Source organism: Sinocyclocheilus anshuiensis, unplaced genomic scaffold (assembly GCF_001515605.1).
Source record: "Sinocyclocheilus anshuiensis isolate Anshui unplaced genomic scaffold, SAMN03320099.WGS_v1.1 scaffold51, whole genome shotgun sequence".
Lineage (NCBI taxonomy): Eukaryota > Metazoa > Chordata > Actinopteri > Cypriniformes > Cyprinidae > Sinocyclocheilus > Sinocyclocheilus anshuiensis.
The window spans coordinates 277,044-295,206 of record NW_015548296.1 but is presented as its reverse complement, the minus strand read 5'-3'; the positions used below and the strand labels follow the sequence as shown (position 1 = coordinate 295,206).

Below are 18,163 nucleotides of genomic sequence, written 5' to 3'. Positions count from 1 at the left end.
AGCATTTTCCCCCGGATCAATCATATAAGTCAGTGGGATGAGGCCAGGTTGAGAGAAGAGCAGGTTTGTGACGCCAACAGCAGCAGGAGCTATAGGGTGTTGGATACAATAATTGCTGTCCTCTTTTCTCTCCTTGAGCATGTGTGCTGTTGCCAGCCAGCTTCACACACTCTCTCTCTTTCTCCCTCACTGGCTCAACCTCTATATCTCATTCTGGCTCTCTTGCCTTCTAGATCTGCTCGGCTCAGCTTATTTGGTTACTGGTTTCGTCCGACTCTCTCTCTCTCTTCCTCACACACACGTGGGGCCTCCTATCACAAATCAGATTGAGATGTAGATGCTACCCCCCCCCCAAAGCCTAACCGAGGAGGAGTCATGACCAGAACTCCTCTGGGACGTCCATGACAGCTTTGGCTGTGGTGATGGGGAGTGGCTGAGGCAAAAAAAACAAAAGACATTACCCACTCAGGTATACGGCTTTGCATCTGCACCAGCCCCTTGTCAAACCTTACCCAGAGACGCACACATCATGCCCACACAGAAATAATTAGATCTGTATCTCACACAGAGACAAGCTCAGCATTAAAAGCACTAAGTCAGAGTCAGGCGTATTAAAATGTCACTTTGTCATATATATTCATGTCAAATCGACTTTAATTATGTCTATGGACATATATCCGGCCATTTTCCCCCACTCTAATGACACAGTCGTTTATCTTTGAGTAAGGGGTAAGTGCAGAAAAACTATTTAATTGGAAATAAGGCAAGTAGCACTATAATGTGAGAGACCCATAACCCCAAGCACTGAACTTTGGCTTGTAACTCATCACAAATGATACTTTACACTCTCAATTCCAAAATAAAAACAAAACAAAGAAATAATGTAGATTTACAGTGAGGGTGGGACTTGTGTCATATCATGTAGAGACCAGAATAATTCCACCTATTTTAACTTACCCTAGTAAGCAATCACCTAGCAACCATACAAAACACCCCAGAAGCCACCTATCAACCACCTAGCAGCCCCCAAGAACATCCTAGCAACCCCCTGGAGACCTACCAATCACCCAAAGCACGCCATCTGCCAGCTAGCAACCCCCAAGAACACTCTGGCAACCCCTTGCAGTCACCCAGAACCCCCTGAGAACCCCCTATTAACCACCCAGCATTCATCCAAAACACCCTAGCATACACCTAACAACCACCCAAAACACAATCTGAATCTGACACAATAAATCACCAGAATCCCTTAACAACCACCAGCAACCCCCATTTGAACACCCTAGCAACCACCAGGAGACCCTAGACATCACCCAGAACACCAACCATATATTAACCACGTAGCAACCCCATCACATTCCCATGGATAACCTGGCAACCACTAAGAACACCCTAGTGACCACTTTGCACGCTGGCAACCTTCCAAAACATCCTACCAGGCATCTAGCTACTATTCATCACCCTAGCAACCACCTAGAGCAACCTAAGGACCACTGTGCACCATAACAACCATCTACAACATCCTAACAGGCATCTAGCACCTACCCATCACCCTAGCAACCACCTAGAACAACCTAGAAACCACTTTGCGCCCTAGCAACTATCCAAAGCAGTTCCTAGCGGGCATCTAGCTACTATCCCTCACCCTAGCAAACACTCAGAACCCCCATCAACCATTAATCAACTACTTAGCAACCCCATCACATTCCCCTGGATCCCCTAGCAACCACTAAGAACACCCTAGTGACCACTTTATATGGTGGCAACCACCCACAGCACTCTAGCATTGTGGCAGTCAGTTTTATAAAGTCAAGCACCACTTGAATAGTTATGTCATAGTATTGAAGTTAACTGTTTCTGTGCAGAGTGATTAGCTGAGATAAACAGGCCTTAGTGACTGTGAAAAGATTATTATTTAATATCTCACCCACAGTGTACATCAAATGTGAACTAGATCAATAAGAAATTAGTGGTATCTGCTGAGGTAAGTCTTACGCTTTGCCTCAGCGAGGTGTTTCAGAGCTGTCAAATACACTGAAAACATACGGCAGTCATCCCAGTTCTTCTATCCGTGGTCCTCAGTTATAAGTGGTCTCACTAGATGGTCTCCATAATGTGTCCCCCACTGTGGAGGGATATGACAGCGACACATACAAATAGTAGGCAGCAGATTACCTGTTAGGAGATTACCCCTTTTAGGAGATTACCTACATATTGATACCCCCTCCTCACACTGGATTTCAAACCTTCAAATTCATCTCTTGCTTTATTTAAACCATGAGTTATGAATATTTCAATTGAACTCTTGAATATCTGAACTAACCCTATAGACCTCACAGTAATCATTTGTATTCCTGCTAATCCGTATTGTGTTGTGAAAGATGCCATCATTCGTTCCTCAGCCATTATCCCTTCGTAAACCTTGAAGAGCATGCATTCATTCAACAGTAAGACAAAGAGCTGGTATATAATGTACCATATAAGCCTGTAATTTGGTTTTTGCTTTACAGAACGACACGTGGCATGCCGAGTCTAAACAGCACTTCCATTTGCTAACAATTTGCCTGCTGTGTTTGTGCTGTTCAAAAATGTCCTTCTATGCTGCGCTTAGTATCAAGAGCTGCACACTCAAATTAAAAGTGTCCTTGCGGTGAAGGAGTGAAGGTCAGCCAGAGAGCCTGTTTGTCATCTGTGCTTGTGGGACTCAAATGATTTGTATGAGCACTGTCTCCATGAAGAGCACTCAGAGATCATCTGGGAACACCACAGACAATATGCGGTTTATGTTTTGTGCAGGGGTGGAGTTATGATTACGGTTATGAATTATAATGTCTACTCGTTTAAACTGGCAAGATGGAAATCTAACTGTCATTTTTGTGAATTATGAGTCATAAAATAATCTTCGCTGTCAAAACTAGAATTTGAAAATGGAAAGGAAGGCAATACTGTGGGGTGAGATCCATTTTAAAATATGGGTTTTAAAACTGAGTTAAATGGTCGGTGCCGATGGCCTCGTGGGCAGCGCGCCGACATGTAGCGCCTTTGCGCTTCGGGCGTCCCGAGTTTGAGTCCCAGCTCGTGGACCTTTCCCGATCCCACCCCCCTCTCTCTCTCACCCACTTCACTTCCTGTCGACCTACTGTCCTATCTAAATAAAAGGCATAAAACGACAAAAATAAATCGTAACAAAAAAAACAAAAAAACAATTTGAGTTAAATGAAGAATCATTAAAAATATGGAAACAATCTTAAAGAATTAAAAAAATATGTCAATATTACACAAAAAAATGCTGGGTTAAATATAACCCAGCATTTTTTAGAGTGTAACATTATTTGAAAATACTCGAAATATGGGATTTAAAATGAAAAAAGATTTTAAAAATTAAAAGAAATACAGTTAAAATACAGAATTAGTAACATTATTTGAAATGTAACATTTACAATTAAAGTGAAAAAAGGGTTTTCTAAAATACATTTTTTAAAATAAATACTTAAAAATATTTAAATATTTATTTAAAATAAATATATTTTAAACAAAAATACACAAAATATGGGATTTCAATTTTGATTTAAGGTTTAAAATGTAAAAAAAAAAAAAATTCTTATTTTTTCTTATTTTACTGTATTATTATTATTATTATTATTATTATTTATTTATTTAATTATATTAAATTTTCCATACTATTGCTTGGTCACAAATCAAATTTGTGACATTGACTATGAAAACTCTTTTGACAGTCTTATTTTTCTTGCTTCTATTGAAGCACAAGATGCTCTTTGGAACATCTTAAATCATGCAGGTTTTACACAAAAGTTTATGCAGCTCACATTCTGCTGTCATTAAAGCAAAAAAAAAAAAAAGTTACTTAAAAGAAAACCCTAAAATGAACATACACTTTAAATTAATAATTTCTTTAAGAAATTTTCACTGAAATTGTCAGGCTGATAATAAAATTTGTAATGAAATTCATTGCATTAAAAGACAAAAATGCAACACAGAGTGAAGTCAGACATTCAGACCTCACTGTATTTCAACTGTGTATGTCAGATTTAAGTATTTATTCCAGATTTGTGCGCTTAAGACATTTAAAACACACCCAACTACACGTCTGACAAGTTAACCCTGAACATCACCGCTGGTATTTCATGATGTCAGATCTACAGTGCTCCTGTAAAAGGACCCAGCGTGTTCTGGCTGCTGGTGTTCAGCACACTGACAGGTTTTCAGGTTTCAGCTGAGAGTAAAATCCAGCATTAGACCTGACAGTCTCTCGCTCCCCTGCCATAGAGAGAGAAACGAGAGGCATGGCACAGCGCTCTTAAGCTTCTCATCTCCCTGTCATAGCATCAGACTGGTCTGAAAAAGCATATTCATAGCAAAAAGGGAGAGCAGCGAACTTCCTAGAATCACATTGGCTCATGGACCTTCATTAAACCATAAAGGGAGGAGCAATTATGCATCTGTGATGTCATTCTCCAGCACGTTGTTAAAAAGATGCTAATTAGATGGAGGACTATAATGAATGGGACGTGTGTGTGTACGTGCCTGTGCATATAAAAGATATGCATGCGTGTGTTTTCATTCCCTCTGTCATTGCTATGAGATGATGCAATCGTAAGCCCCTCCTCTGACCTCAGTACAGCCAAGATGGTGGCGGCGAGCAACATCACAAATGCCACATCACAGCGACCACATCCTCACCGCCAGCACGCTTGCCAGAGGATGAGTGGGAAGAAAGGCGAGAGGGGGTTGGAGGGATGATGGGAGGGAAGGAGGGAGGGATGTGGGATGAATAATTAGACTTGAGCGCTGCCTCCAATGAGCTTTCAGTGGCAGAATCGCACAGCGAACCACAAAGCGATGCGCTGAAACTTGATCATTGGCCCCCTAATTTTTGTCCATAGATATTGAATATGTACATATACACAAACAGATGACTTCATAGACAAAATTAATTATAATAATGATATGGCATTGCTTTAAGTCACTCATGGTCATTTTAAACCGAATTTGTTTTCTTGGAGATGTGAAAAAGAGAAACTTGGTGTTTCAGCTGCTTTCCTAGCAACAGCAGTCCTGAGATCACACACGCATGTTCACACTCACATGCAATGACTCATCCAGAATTAAGAACGTCAGAGCTATTAATAGACGTATATACACACAGAGAAAAATACACCATCTTTGATATATGTATGATGACAGAACATTTTTCACATGATGAACTAAGGTTGGATAAAGTGCAAAAATATACATGATTTAACTTTGTAAATGTTATTATTTTAATTCTTATTTTTGTTTTTTAAGTAACAATTGACATTTCAAGATATTTTAAGCAAAACATTACAAAAACAAAAATCCTAATTAAAATAATTTTCTTAACCCATTGGCATTTTTTCTTGTTATAAACATGCACTAACGATCAAAAGCTTGGGGTTGTTAAGATTTTTAAATGCTTTTGAAAGTCTTTTAAGCTTACCAAGTTTATTTGCCTAAAATATTGTAAAAACATTAATAGTGTGAAATATATTGTATTAAAATGTAATATAATTCATTTAAATGTATAAGCTGTCATAATAAAGCTGAATTTTCAGCAGCCATTTCTCTAGTATTCAGTGTCACATGATCCTTCAGAAATTATTCTAATATGCTGATTTGCTGCTCAGGAAGCATTTCTTATCATTATCAATATTAAAAACAGTTCAGCATTGCTGCTTTATATTTTATGGAATGTGCAATGTGCTTTTTCAGGATTCTTTGATGAATTATTTTAAACCAAAATCGTTTGTAACCTCATAAAATGTCTGTATTGTCACTTTTGATCAATTTAATAAATGCTTGTTGAATAAAATTATTAATTAACTTTTTTTTTTTTAATCTTTTTACAGACATCGTAGTACGGTGGCACAAGTGCACACAACAAAATCTCCAAAATCTCCACAACACAACGGAAATAAGCCGCAACACAAAGGAAACAAGCCACAACACAACGGAAACAAGCCGCACCACAGCGGAAATAAGTCGCAACACAACGGAACAAGCACAACGCAACCGAAACGCTGCAACACAACGAAATTAGCACAACATAATGGAAACAAGCCGCAACACAGCGGAAATAAGTCGCAACACAACGGAACAAGCTGCAACACAACAAAATTAGCACAACACAATGGAAACAAGCCGCAACATAGCACAATTAGCACAACACAATGAAATTAGTCCTATGCATTGTGTTGTGGCGCTTTTGTTGTGTTGTGGAGATTTTGTTGTGTTGTGCGCTACTGGGCCATCGGTGTGTACTTTACATTAAATTAAATTAAGTGAGGATAATGTTTAAAACAAGAAAAACAATAAGGAAAAAAATGTAATTCAAAACATTCTCTTCAAAACAGCTCTTATATAAGTTGAAAGGAACACGTTTTCTTTCAAGGTTGGGATATTAAAGCTTGGGGCTTTAGGCAAAAAAAAAAGGACGGGAAAGTTAAGCAACTTTGTTCTAAGAGAGTTTCAATATTTCTAAAGGAAAACACAACAAATACTGTATTTTATAGCGAAAAAAAGTGTGGGTGACCCAAGAGCAGCTTATAAAATTGCTGTCCTCAGGGGGAGGCATCATGGGAACTGATACAGGGAGTTTCCCACTACTTCCCTTCATGTTCTTCAAAGCTAAGGTTACATTTTCGAACTGCCAAGAGCTGCCTAGGGCTCCCTGTCTTCAAGTGTGATCTCATAGCACAGAGAAAGAGGAGAGAGCAAGAGAGAGGAAAGCAGCAGTAATAAAATAAAAGAGCAGAGGTGGGGAAATTTACCTGTGTCTAATTAATGATGGAGTCTGTGGTGAGAATTGATTGTTAAGACTCACCCAAACGGATCAATGCACACTGGTGGAAAAGGGGTGCTGACAAAGCTTTCTCTCAGGACTATCCTATTGAGTATTGTGCTCAGTGTGGCATGAGACCGTCCATTAAAATGCTTTTCCCCTAACGTAACAGCATTTAATACCTGACGTTAAAGGAACAGTTCACCCAAACAGGAAAATCAGTTATCATTTACTCACCCTCATGTCGTGACAAACCCACATGCAATTTGTTTTCTGTGGAAAACGAAAGCAAAACATTTTGAATTATCTTCATGGAACTCTTTCCAAAATGACCATGACTCCAAAAAAAAAAAAAAAAAAGACAAAGCATATATGTGACCCTGGACCACAAAACCAGTCTTAAGTAGCATGGGTATATTTGTAGCAATAGCCAACAATACACTGTATGCGTCAAAATGATTGAATTTTCTTTTATGCCAAAATCGTTAGGCTATTAAGTAAAGATCATATTCCATGAAGATATTTTGTAAATTTCCTACCGTAAATATATCAAAACTTAATTTTTGATTAATAATATGCATTTCTAAGAACTTCGTTTGGACAAGGTGTTTTTCTCAATATTTTGATGTTTTGCACCCTCAGATTCCAGATTTTCAAATAGTTGCATCTTGGCCAAATATTGTCCTATCCTAACAAACCATACATCAATGGAAAGCCTTGATGATGTATCTTAAATCTCAATTTCAAAAAATGTACCCTTATGTCTGGTTTTGTGGTCCAGGGTCACATATTATATATAGATTATATCCAGTGGTGTAATGTAACCAAGTAATAATACTTCTTTTTTGGGAGTATCTGTCTGCGATAATATGGTAAGTGTTGTTGTAATGATGTGCGATCTGACATTATCAACTGTATCGCCAAATCACACACTGAGTGCACGCAACTCAAAATTCAAGGCATTGTAAATTGTAGACGGCAAAAATGCTTCTGTATGCTTTTTATATTTATATAATTTAATATAGTTAACTTAATCTATATCACACAAAGAGTACAGTTGTTCCGCAGATATCAGTATTAATAATCATTTTATACAAGTTCAGTAAAACAATAAATGACTTACTTTTTAGACGTAATATTGCTTGTTTTTGCTCAATTTTGCCAACGAAAATAGTTCCAAACAAAGATCACAACACTGCTTTGCGTCTCTGAGCAATGGACGGTGTTTACTTATTGAATGAATCAGCTTTTTGAACGATGTGGTTGAATAAATTATTCAGTGATTCACTAATTAACACAGTCAAATGCTTTGATTCTGAATGAATCAGTCGTTTGAATGAATCGGTTGAATGAATGACTCACTCATTAACAGTCACTTGCTGTCACCTACTGGCAGTTTTAATTTCACATTTCGACTATTTTTTTCATGTTTTAAATTATTTCAAATATCAGTATTCTACGTTTTATGTTAAAAACAAAACATTAGGCCTATTTATGCATCTGTAACTGCAGTTTACATGCATCCATGTCCCCTCTGAGATCCATTAAACTGTGTAAATACATCTAAATGCTATTTCAGATGCAGATTCCAGAAATGTTTTCTTATGTTGGAATGAAAGACACTAAGATGAAGTGCTTCTTATCCTTACCCAAAAATACAAAATGGAAGAAATAGTTAAAACTGAACACAATCTTGCTACTCAAGCTGTGCCTGAACATTTTGATATATATATATTTATTTGCTTCTTTTCCATTTTGCATTTACTTGTACTTTTACTTTCAATACTTAAGGATGTCTAAGATTTAAAAAATACTTTTCGTACTTAAGTACAATAAATATCACATACTTTAAGACTTTTACTCAAGTAATATTCTAAACAGTGACTTCAACTTCTACCAAAGTCATTTTCTGGTAAGATATCTGTACATTTACTTGAGTATGGCTTTCAGGTACTTTATACACCACTGATTATATCTATCTATTTTGTTTTGTTTCTCACTTCAAAAGGCAGATCTATCTATCTATCTATCTATCTATCTTCCACTTTTTTAATTAAGGAAAAAATAGCATACAAGTTTGGAACAATATGAAGGTAAATAAATAATGACCAAATATTTATTTTTAGGTGAACTGCCCCTTTAACGCTCAGTCAGTCCCCTTGGAATGAAAAGGTTTATGCTGCAAGCTATGAAATAATGAAACCCTAAAGCTATAAAATTTCCAATAAGCTCATCACTCAGACTACATCACCTCCACTGTCTATTTGGTTTATTAATTTGATTGTTAGTAGTTTTACACAGCCTGCCACAGACTCAATAAATCATGAAATATTAAATATGCACACCTAAATGACGAACAAATCCCATGAGTGAAACTGGCTCCGGGCCACGAAAACACAAAGCTTTCATGACAATTCGGTAAAACGATTCACAGATCGGTCTTCCCTCCTGCCACCCAGCAGACGGTAAATCTGTCAGACACACCCTGATGACATCACCGCGGTGGAGAGTGATTAGTGCCCACTATCAGGTTTGCTGGCTGAAGCTTAAATCCATCTCCCTCCCCCTCTTCCACTTACTCTCTCTCTCTCCTTTTCTATTGGAAATGTACACAAACGGGCACTGCACTCTCCCTGACCAAGTCAAACAATACCTTCCGGAACATTGCTGAGCTATGCTTTCTTTTGTAACTGTGAGATTCATTGCTCAACAGTGCTTACGATCTTCCTGTAATTTCAGGTGGAACTGTGTATGTTTACTTACGAAGAGACCTGGCAAAGGTTCAGACTCTACGCTGATATGTGCATTTATGATTCCAATAAAACAAGTTGCTTTATGATAATACTAATCATTATGTCATTAATGATCAGATAACTGCGCCACATCCCGGTGCTTCATTTAAACAAACAATAGGTGCCTCATTACAAAAGGAGGATCATACAAAGACAAACAGGCTCAAAAAGGTCTGTGATTACAGTTAAAGAGTTGTCAGAATGAATGAAGCAAGACTTCGCTGCCCTGTCTGAAGCAGAAATCAGTCAGGTGATGATAGAGGTGCAGGTGCTACAGTAAAATCAGATCAAGGGGAGATATGGGTAATCTAATCCTTCTGTTGGCAAAAATTCAACTCGGCTATATAACTGCTTTACAAGAGAACACTAGCTTGTGTAGATTTATGTCCAGTGTTTTTCCAATATATATACTCTACCGTTCAAAGGTGTGGGGTTGGTAAGAATTTGTAATGTTTTTTAACGAACACAAAAACACAAAGTGATATTGTGAAATTTTACAATTTAAAATAGCTGTTTTCTATTTCAGTACATCTTAAAATGTCATTTATTCCTGTGTCAAAGGCAAATTTTCAACAGCCTTTAGTGTCACATGATCCTTCAGAAATCATTCTGATATGCTGATTTGGTGTTCAAGAAAGATTTCTTATACCATTATTATTATAAATTTTAGAAACAGTGCCGTTGTTATTTTATCAGGATGGATAGAAAGTTCAAAAGAACAGGATTATTTAAAATAGAAATATCTTGTAATATTAAAAATGTTTTACAGTCACTTCTGATCAATTTATGTGTCCTTGCATAATACCACAGCTGAATATTAAGGTGTTTAGGCTAAAACAAAGATATTGAATACAATACCTGAAAGTAAAACATGTATATAAGTGTGCCTGTCTGTATCAATTTCCCTTTTCATTGTTGTCTACTTACAATAATACCTGCATCAAATAATTTACAGTATTATCCTATTAAAATTCAAAGCAAGTTTAACATTATTGTTGGTGATTCAACTAATGTCAAACACATTTGGACACAAGCAACATTTGAACACTATAGTGCAATCAATCAATCAATAAATAGATAATAATATGTTGTATTGTTTTTACAATAATGTCCAATGGGCATTTTAAAACGTCCAGACTATATGTGTAATACTGTCAAAATAGATAAAAAAAAAATAATAATAATAATAATAAAAAAAACTTTTGGAAAAAATAAAACTAGGATAAGATTAGATTAGAGGGAAAAGTTTAGGACATTAGGGTTAAGCTAAAATGTAACAGATTTGTTTTGGTAAAATGTTCTCATTAGTCCTCTTGTAACCTCTTGTGAGTTGCAGGATCCTTCAACTTAACTAGGGTCCATCAAGGACCTTGTATACTCTTGAGACAAGAGATTAAGAATGAGGCAATATCCTTTTAGGAACACAAGGGAGTTAGCAAATCCCCAACCACAAGACATGGCTTAAAGGGGTCATATGATGCTTTTTTAAAGATCGTTATTTTGTGAATTTGGTGTAACAGAATATGTTGACATGCTTTAATGTTCAAAAAACACATTATTTTTCAAATACTGTATATTATTGTAGGTCCTCTATGCCCCGCCTCTCTCAAACGCTTTGTTTTCAACAAAGTCCCTCCTTCCGACAAGCGCAGTCTGCTCTGATTGGCCAGCTGACCCAGTGCATTGTGATTGGCCGAACACCGCAAGCACTCGTCGGAAATGTAACGCCCCTTACCATAATCTAGCATAAAAGAAAAATCGATAATTTTGACCCATACAATGTTTTTTTTGGCTATTGCTACAAATATACCCCAGCGACTTAAGACTGGTTTTGTGGTCCAGGGTCACAAATATAACAGAGTTGAAGTTGCTTCTTTGAGGAAACCTGTAATGAAAACTCAATTAAAGTTGTGCAAAAACAACTAGTTGGTGGGCTGCCTGAATGACAAGTCACCTAAGGAATCCCTGTATAATTAGGCTGGTTTCAGGTTCACCTTACCATGAACAGACAAGTTTCTCAGGGGACATTTACAAAAGATTAAAGATTCCATCTTAAAGGGGTCATGAAGGTCATTGTGCTATAAAAACATTCTATACGTTTCAGAACTCAAAACTTTCTTGCTAGTCTAAAAACAGCTTATACTGAAGCCAATCTGCCAAAACGACAGGTTTTGGAATGTGCCACTTTATGACATAACAGTGTGGCTAAACACCGCCTCCTCAGAAGATCATCAACACCTGCTTCTACATCACTGCCTGTTTAGCCCCACCCAACAATTCGCGCACGTAGTAGGTAAATGACGAGAGCGGCAAATGCAGGTCTAATGATAAACTTCATTTGATTAACTTTATTTTTAATGAAGCGCCCAGACCACGTCAGTAAGAACTTGGTCCTTTGTTCACTTCATTTTACTGCGGATTCATTTACAAACAAGGCACAATTCGATGCGGGGTTTTCAGAAAGACTGAAACTAAAAGACGGTGCTGTGCTGATTGGATACGATGTCGCACCACATAAGTGTGAGTAACTGTTTTCATTACGTGCTCACTATTGCTTTGTCTGTTATTACAGATCGTTTAATATGTACCGAGTGTTTATGCATTTTTAACCTAAATCACAGCAGCATCCATCTATGAAGGATGTAAAACATGCCCAACTGTCAGCCAATCATAGCAGTGGGTGTTTACTTCCGAGTCTACAATCCACCACGTCTATTCAAACGCAGCATTCTGATGAGAGGGGTTAAAAACAGGACAGAAAATAGCCTATTACTTCGAAATTATAGTTTTTTTTTTTACGTAAAAATCTTGATAACATTATAAGTGGACATCAGAGAACAGTATAAAATAAAAAAAAATAAAAACCAAAGGCAGTTTATGACCCCTTTAAAAACACAATGTTCATTGTGGCATGGTCAGAAAACAGAATGAGAAGCAACAAAATGGCTAAAGATGTCAGTCTGTTAGTGCATGGCTGTAGCAGCAATGTTTTAAAGGGGACAACTTTAAATTGATAAATTTACGATTTCATGCAGATTTGAGATCAGTACTGTCATGTCATTACACAGTAGAAGGGACTTAGAACTCAACTAGGAAAGCTGGAAAAGGTCAAACTGCTCCGCAGGCAAGTGCCATTGCAGCCTAAATCACTCGCAAGCCAATCAGATTGGTCTTGGGCCATACAGCAGAAGTCCTATTTGTGCATCTGTTCCTGTGTCAGGTCAGAGAAGAACTAGGCCAAGCTACAATACAACAAAGACAGCAGATGCCACTCCTAGATAACCCACTATAGTAAGACTGCAGTGGAACATGAGAGATGATGACACACCTGGACTCAAACAGGCATTACTTTTTGTTTTATACTGGTTAAGGACGGCATGTCCACATTTCACGTGATATATGTTGATAAGACTGCAATATGTGTTACGCACCTTGTGGGTGATGGCATTTAGACAAGTACGATACATTGAAACGATATGTTCCTGACACTCCTGAAGCCTCAAGCAGCATTTCAAACCACTTGAATTTTTCATTTTTTTCTGAGATGTAGTCTCTTGCACACACTCACACCAGCTGGAGAGGGGCGTTCCCAGAACATTCCTGAGCATAATACCACCTCCAATGGGCAAAACACACTTTTTTTCCCTCACATATGTCCTCTTGGGTAAGGGTTTGCTGCAATCTTACAACAAATAGGATGTCTTGTGCTAACACTAGACCATTTTAAATCAAAACAAATTCCCAACAATACCTCTTAAGTCTTGCTGACCACTGAGCTTCAGGGAATGCTGGTCTTTCCACCCTTACAAACACTGTCAGCACACGTTTACTTAGGTGTAAGAGAACTGGCCACCTGTGTAGTCAAGGGATGCATTCCTCTTGTGGCATGATAGGACAAACAAAAGTATAGCACAGGGATGTCCAATCCTATTCCTACAGGGCCACAATCCTGCAGAGTTTAGCTCCAATCCTAATCAAACACACCTGAGTCAGCAAATCAAGGTCTTCGGGATTACTAGAATCTTCTAGGCAAGTGTGTTTTGGGCAGATTGCAGCTAAACTCTGCAAGACATTGACCCTCTAGGAACAGGATTGGTCACTCCTAGTAGAGAATTCTGAACCTCTCCAGTTGTTGAACTTTGATTTCTGGGGTTCTTCTCAAGTCGGAGACAAAATGTCCTGCATGACACACAGACTGTTTAGAAACACAGAGTCTTTACTAGGCTTTATTTCTGCACCACTAGAATTATTGTTCTAAACTGAAAGTTGTTGCTCTTGCCTGACAGCACTTTCACGCTTTTAACTTTACTGTGTTTAAGTGAGGAAAATTCTTCCAGTCAAAACACCCCGGCCTGCCCTGTGTTTCCCAAGAGTAATCAGGACTTGGAGGTTCTTGTTCACGTCTGCAAAACTCTCCCTTTACACAATTTCCCCATCTGGGAACAATGAGGAAAATCTCCATTTCCACTAAACATAGAAGTGAGCCATTATTGATAATGTTTTACAAGCAGGTGAAGGGTTAGGGATAGGTGGGGGCTCTTAAACCTGATAACCTTCTTAGCATCAAACAATAGAAACTCATTGTGAGCGTGCAACTTCCACCAGGTTCAAGAAGACACAACTTAAGCTGGTACTTGTGTTTTAAAGCATGTTAGCTGGTCCAGGCTGGTTATTAGTTGGTTTAGGCTGGTCGACCAGCCACCAAGACACTTTAAGGCTGATGAGCAATTTTGGGTATGAAAAAATGGGTAACAAATTTGTATCTGGATACTTTAGATCAATCGTGGGCCCTGTCTCTCACCTGGTTGCCCGTTAACGGCAACATTAAACAAAGTTGCCCTGCATCATTGCTCAAAAAGTTGCCCTGTGTATCATCAGCCTAAGGTGATGAGCTGGTTTTTAAAGCATGTTAGCTGGTCCAGGCTGGTTATTAGTTGGTTTAGGCTGGTCGACCAGCCACCAAGACACTTTAAGGCTGATGAGCAATTTTGGGTATGAAAAAATGGGTAACAAATTTGTATCTGGATACTTTAGATCAATCGTGGGCCCTGTCTCTCACCTGGTTGCCCTTTAACGGCAACATTAAACAAAGTTGCCCTGCATCATTGCCCTGTGTATCATCAGCCTAAGGTGATGAGCTGGTCTGTACCTGGTCCAAGATGGTCTATCAGCTAATGACCATTTTGACCAGCTAATGACCAATTTACAACAATTACCCCATTTCAAAACATAGCAACCAGCTTAAAATGGATTTTCCAGCAGGGACTACTGAAGGGAGTGTCCATGCAACAAAAATAATCTCAGGTGATCACAGTAAAAGAAAAGCTATTAAAAGAAAGCTATTCAAGGATAAAACGCTTCAGCTAACATACAAAAACACAAAGCACTGAGCAAATAAACTATACTGGTATGGGACACATTCAGAATCCAACTGGTTATCCGATAACATCAAAAGAAACCAATGCTAAGTTTATGCATGAATGAAATGTAAAGGAAGTATTGGAAGTAAAGCCCAAACTTCACATGAGCGTTAAAATAAATACCATGTACCCTCACTAGGGTTGCAAAAAGGTGGGAAATTTCCAGTAAATTTCGGAAACATTCCAGAAATTTTGGAAACTTTCCAGGATTTTTTGGAATATTCCAGGGATTTTTGGAAAGTTTCCTGAAATTTACCGGACATTTTCCACCCCTTTGCAACCCTAACCCTCACGCTGTAAAATCATAAGATATTTGTTGTGGTCCTATATTCCAGGCTTCTGGATCCTGCAGAAGCCCCACGCCCCCCATTTTTCATCTATCCACACACATACACAAACACATGGTCTCCCTCTTGCTTCCAAACCAGACATTGTCCAAACAGCCTAGCACAAAGTACAACCTCTGCACCACTGGCATTAAATAGAAAACAAAACCAAAACTTTAGATGACCTACCTCACTACGCCTTTCTCCGGCGTGTCCTCTTTCATTCTTCTATCGGATCCCTAATCGGTATATTGTTCTCTACTGCTCCTTTCGCCTTCGTTTTTATCCTCTCCAACAATCGTGGGCCCTGTCTCTCACCTGGTTGCCCGTTAACGGCAACATTAAACAAAGTTGCCCTGCATCATTGCTCAAAAAGTTGCCCTGTGTATCATCAGCCTAAGGTGATGAGCTGGTCTGTACCTGGTCCAAGATGGTCTATCAGCTAATGACCATTTTGACCAGCTAATGACCAATTTACAACAATTACCCCATTTCAAAACATAGCAACCAGCTTAAAATGGATTTTCCAGCAGGGACTACTGAAGGGAGTGTCCATGCAACAAAAATAATCTCAGGTGATCACAGTAAAAGAAAAGCTATTAAAAGAAAGCTATTCAAGGATAAAACGCTTCAGCTAACATACAAAAACACAAAGCACTGAGCAAATAAACTATACTGGTATGGGACACATTCAGAATCCAACTGGTTATCCGATAACATCAAAAGAAACCAATGCTAAGTTTATGCATGAATGAAATGTAAAGGAAGTATTGGAAGTAAAGCCCAAACTTCACATGAGCGTTAAAATAAATACCATGTACCCTCACTAGGGTTGCAAAAAGGTGGGAAATTTCCAGTAAATTTCGGAAACATTCCAGAAATTTTGGAAACTTTCCAGGATTTTTTGGAATATTCCAGGGATTTTTGGAAAGTTTCCTGAAATTTACCGGACATTTTCCACCCCTTTGCAACCCTAACCCTCACGCTGTAAAATCATAAGATATTTGTTGTGGTCCTATATTCCAGGCTTCTGGATCCTGCAGAAGCCCCACGCCCCCCATTTTTCATCTATCCACACACATACACAAACACATGGTCTCCCTCTTGCTTCCAAACCAGACATTGTCCAAACAGCCTAGCACAAAGTACAACCTCTGCACCACTGGCATTAAATAGAAAACAAAACCAAAACTTTAGATGACCTACCTCACTACGCCTTTCTCCGGCGTGTCCTCTTTCATTCTTCTATCGGATCCCTAATCGGTATATTGTTCTCTACTGCTCCTTTCGCCTTCGTTTTTATCCTCTCCAACTTTCTCTCAACTCTCACTTTGTCCTTCTCCACACTATACCTCTCTTTTTGTGTCGGCTGTTGAACCAGAGGCAGGGTCCAGGGGCCAGAATGAGTGGAATTTAAACAAGAAAAGCAGAAACAATCGCTTCTTTGCGGGTAATATCTTTTCTTTTTCCTGCAGCTGAACTCGCGCTCACATATGGATTACATTCCCAGGGAGGCAGCCAGCTGGATTTAAGCACAGTGGCATTCTCTCTCTCTCTCCTTCGTTCTCACTCCCTCTCTCGCTCTGCTCTACAAATCCCCCCACAGCACAGCCCCTGCATGCTCCCTCATTTCTGCAGTTCTGTTTCTACTCTAATCATTTACTCTGATTGGAGCGGCGGTCCATGCTTTAACCCTTTCGGTGGCCTCCTGACACTTATTCGTCATGGGTTAACAAAACAAAGTTCTTACTCCTGGATTGCTTTGTACTATCAACCCGATGGTGGAAGTGAACACGAGGGCCACTGATTCAGTGCTAATGGGCTGCAGAATGTTATATAACATGGTGAAGTAGGGCAATCCATCTGAGGTTTGGATGGACTATGCCGTGCTAGGGCTTCTCAGCAATCCATTATCATAGGTTTGCGGGAGTGTAATCATGTCCTGTCCAAACTCTTCATGCTCAGACTGTCTGCTAAAGGTTGAAGTGAACAGGTGATAAGACACGCTAACGTTTGCCAGTTTTGACGTTAAAGTTGAGATATAAAGGGGTGAATATCACCACTTTAGCAGTATTTGAGCATAAAAACCTGGGTCTTATGTACTAAATATTCAGAAACAGTACAGTGTACATTATGTAAATTAAGTAATTTCCATTATTTTAACTCAAATATGTCTTCCAGGAAAATATTAAAGTTATTGAGAATATCTTATTCAGTAAATGCAATGCTAGTTACCTGGTGAAACTTTTCAGCTATGTTTGCACTATTATTACCTCATTTACCCAGCCCTAGTTAAAGGGATAGTAAAAAATAGCAAAAATATGTCTGGACTCCTTTTTAATGGTTAAATTAAATTTTCTTAATCAAAAAGCATGTCTAATTAATTAAAATCATGAAACTTAAACAATTTAACATCAATTTATTAAAAGTTTAACAAATATTACATGTTTAGGGCCCTATGAAATGTTTTATTTTTTTACAACCTTATGTTTTATTGTTACCAAATTCTGTTTTAGCATGTCTAATTATTTGAAAGCATAAAAACAAGTATCATTTATTCTTACAATAGCCTTATGATTTTTTGCTAAGAAATTCTGTGTTGTGTATTTACATTTTTTAAGGCATAAAACATTAATTAAATCTATCTTTTAAGTAGCCTAATGAAAATTAAACAAATTTTATTTTCTGGAAAATAAAGGTCATTTAATATTACAATTAAAACATTGAAGAAATATTGTATGATTATTCCTTAAAAATAAGGTTTTAATAATTTTAGTAGTAGTAGTAGCAGCCTGTTACGTACAT

General features: G+C 38.1%; 1 protein-coding gene across 6 annotated transcripts in view; it reads right to left on the bottom strand.

Moving 5' to 3' along the window:
- Positions 1-18,163, bottom strand: part of LOC107655999 (pleckstrin homology domain-containing family A member 6-like) — a 93,991-nt gene that overhangs the window by 49,735 nt on the left and 26,093 nt on the right. Inside the window, exon 1 of one of the 6 annotated variants that reach the window (XM_016443633.1) lies at positions 15,548-15,633. The exons of the other annotated variants lie outside the window; for them this stretch is intronic. Coding sequence (XP_016299119.1) covers positions 15,548-15,582 — 35 coding nt within the window. The 5' untranslated portion in view covers positions 15,583-15,633. Of the gene's footprint in view, positions 1-15,547; positions 15,634-18,163 lie in introns of those variants that run through there. 6 annotated transcript variants of the gene reach the window in all.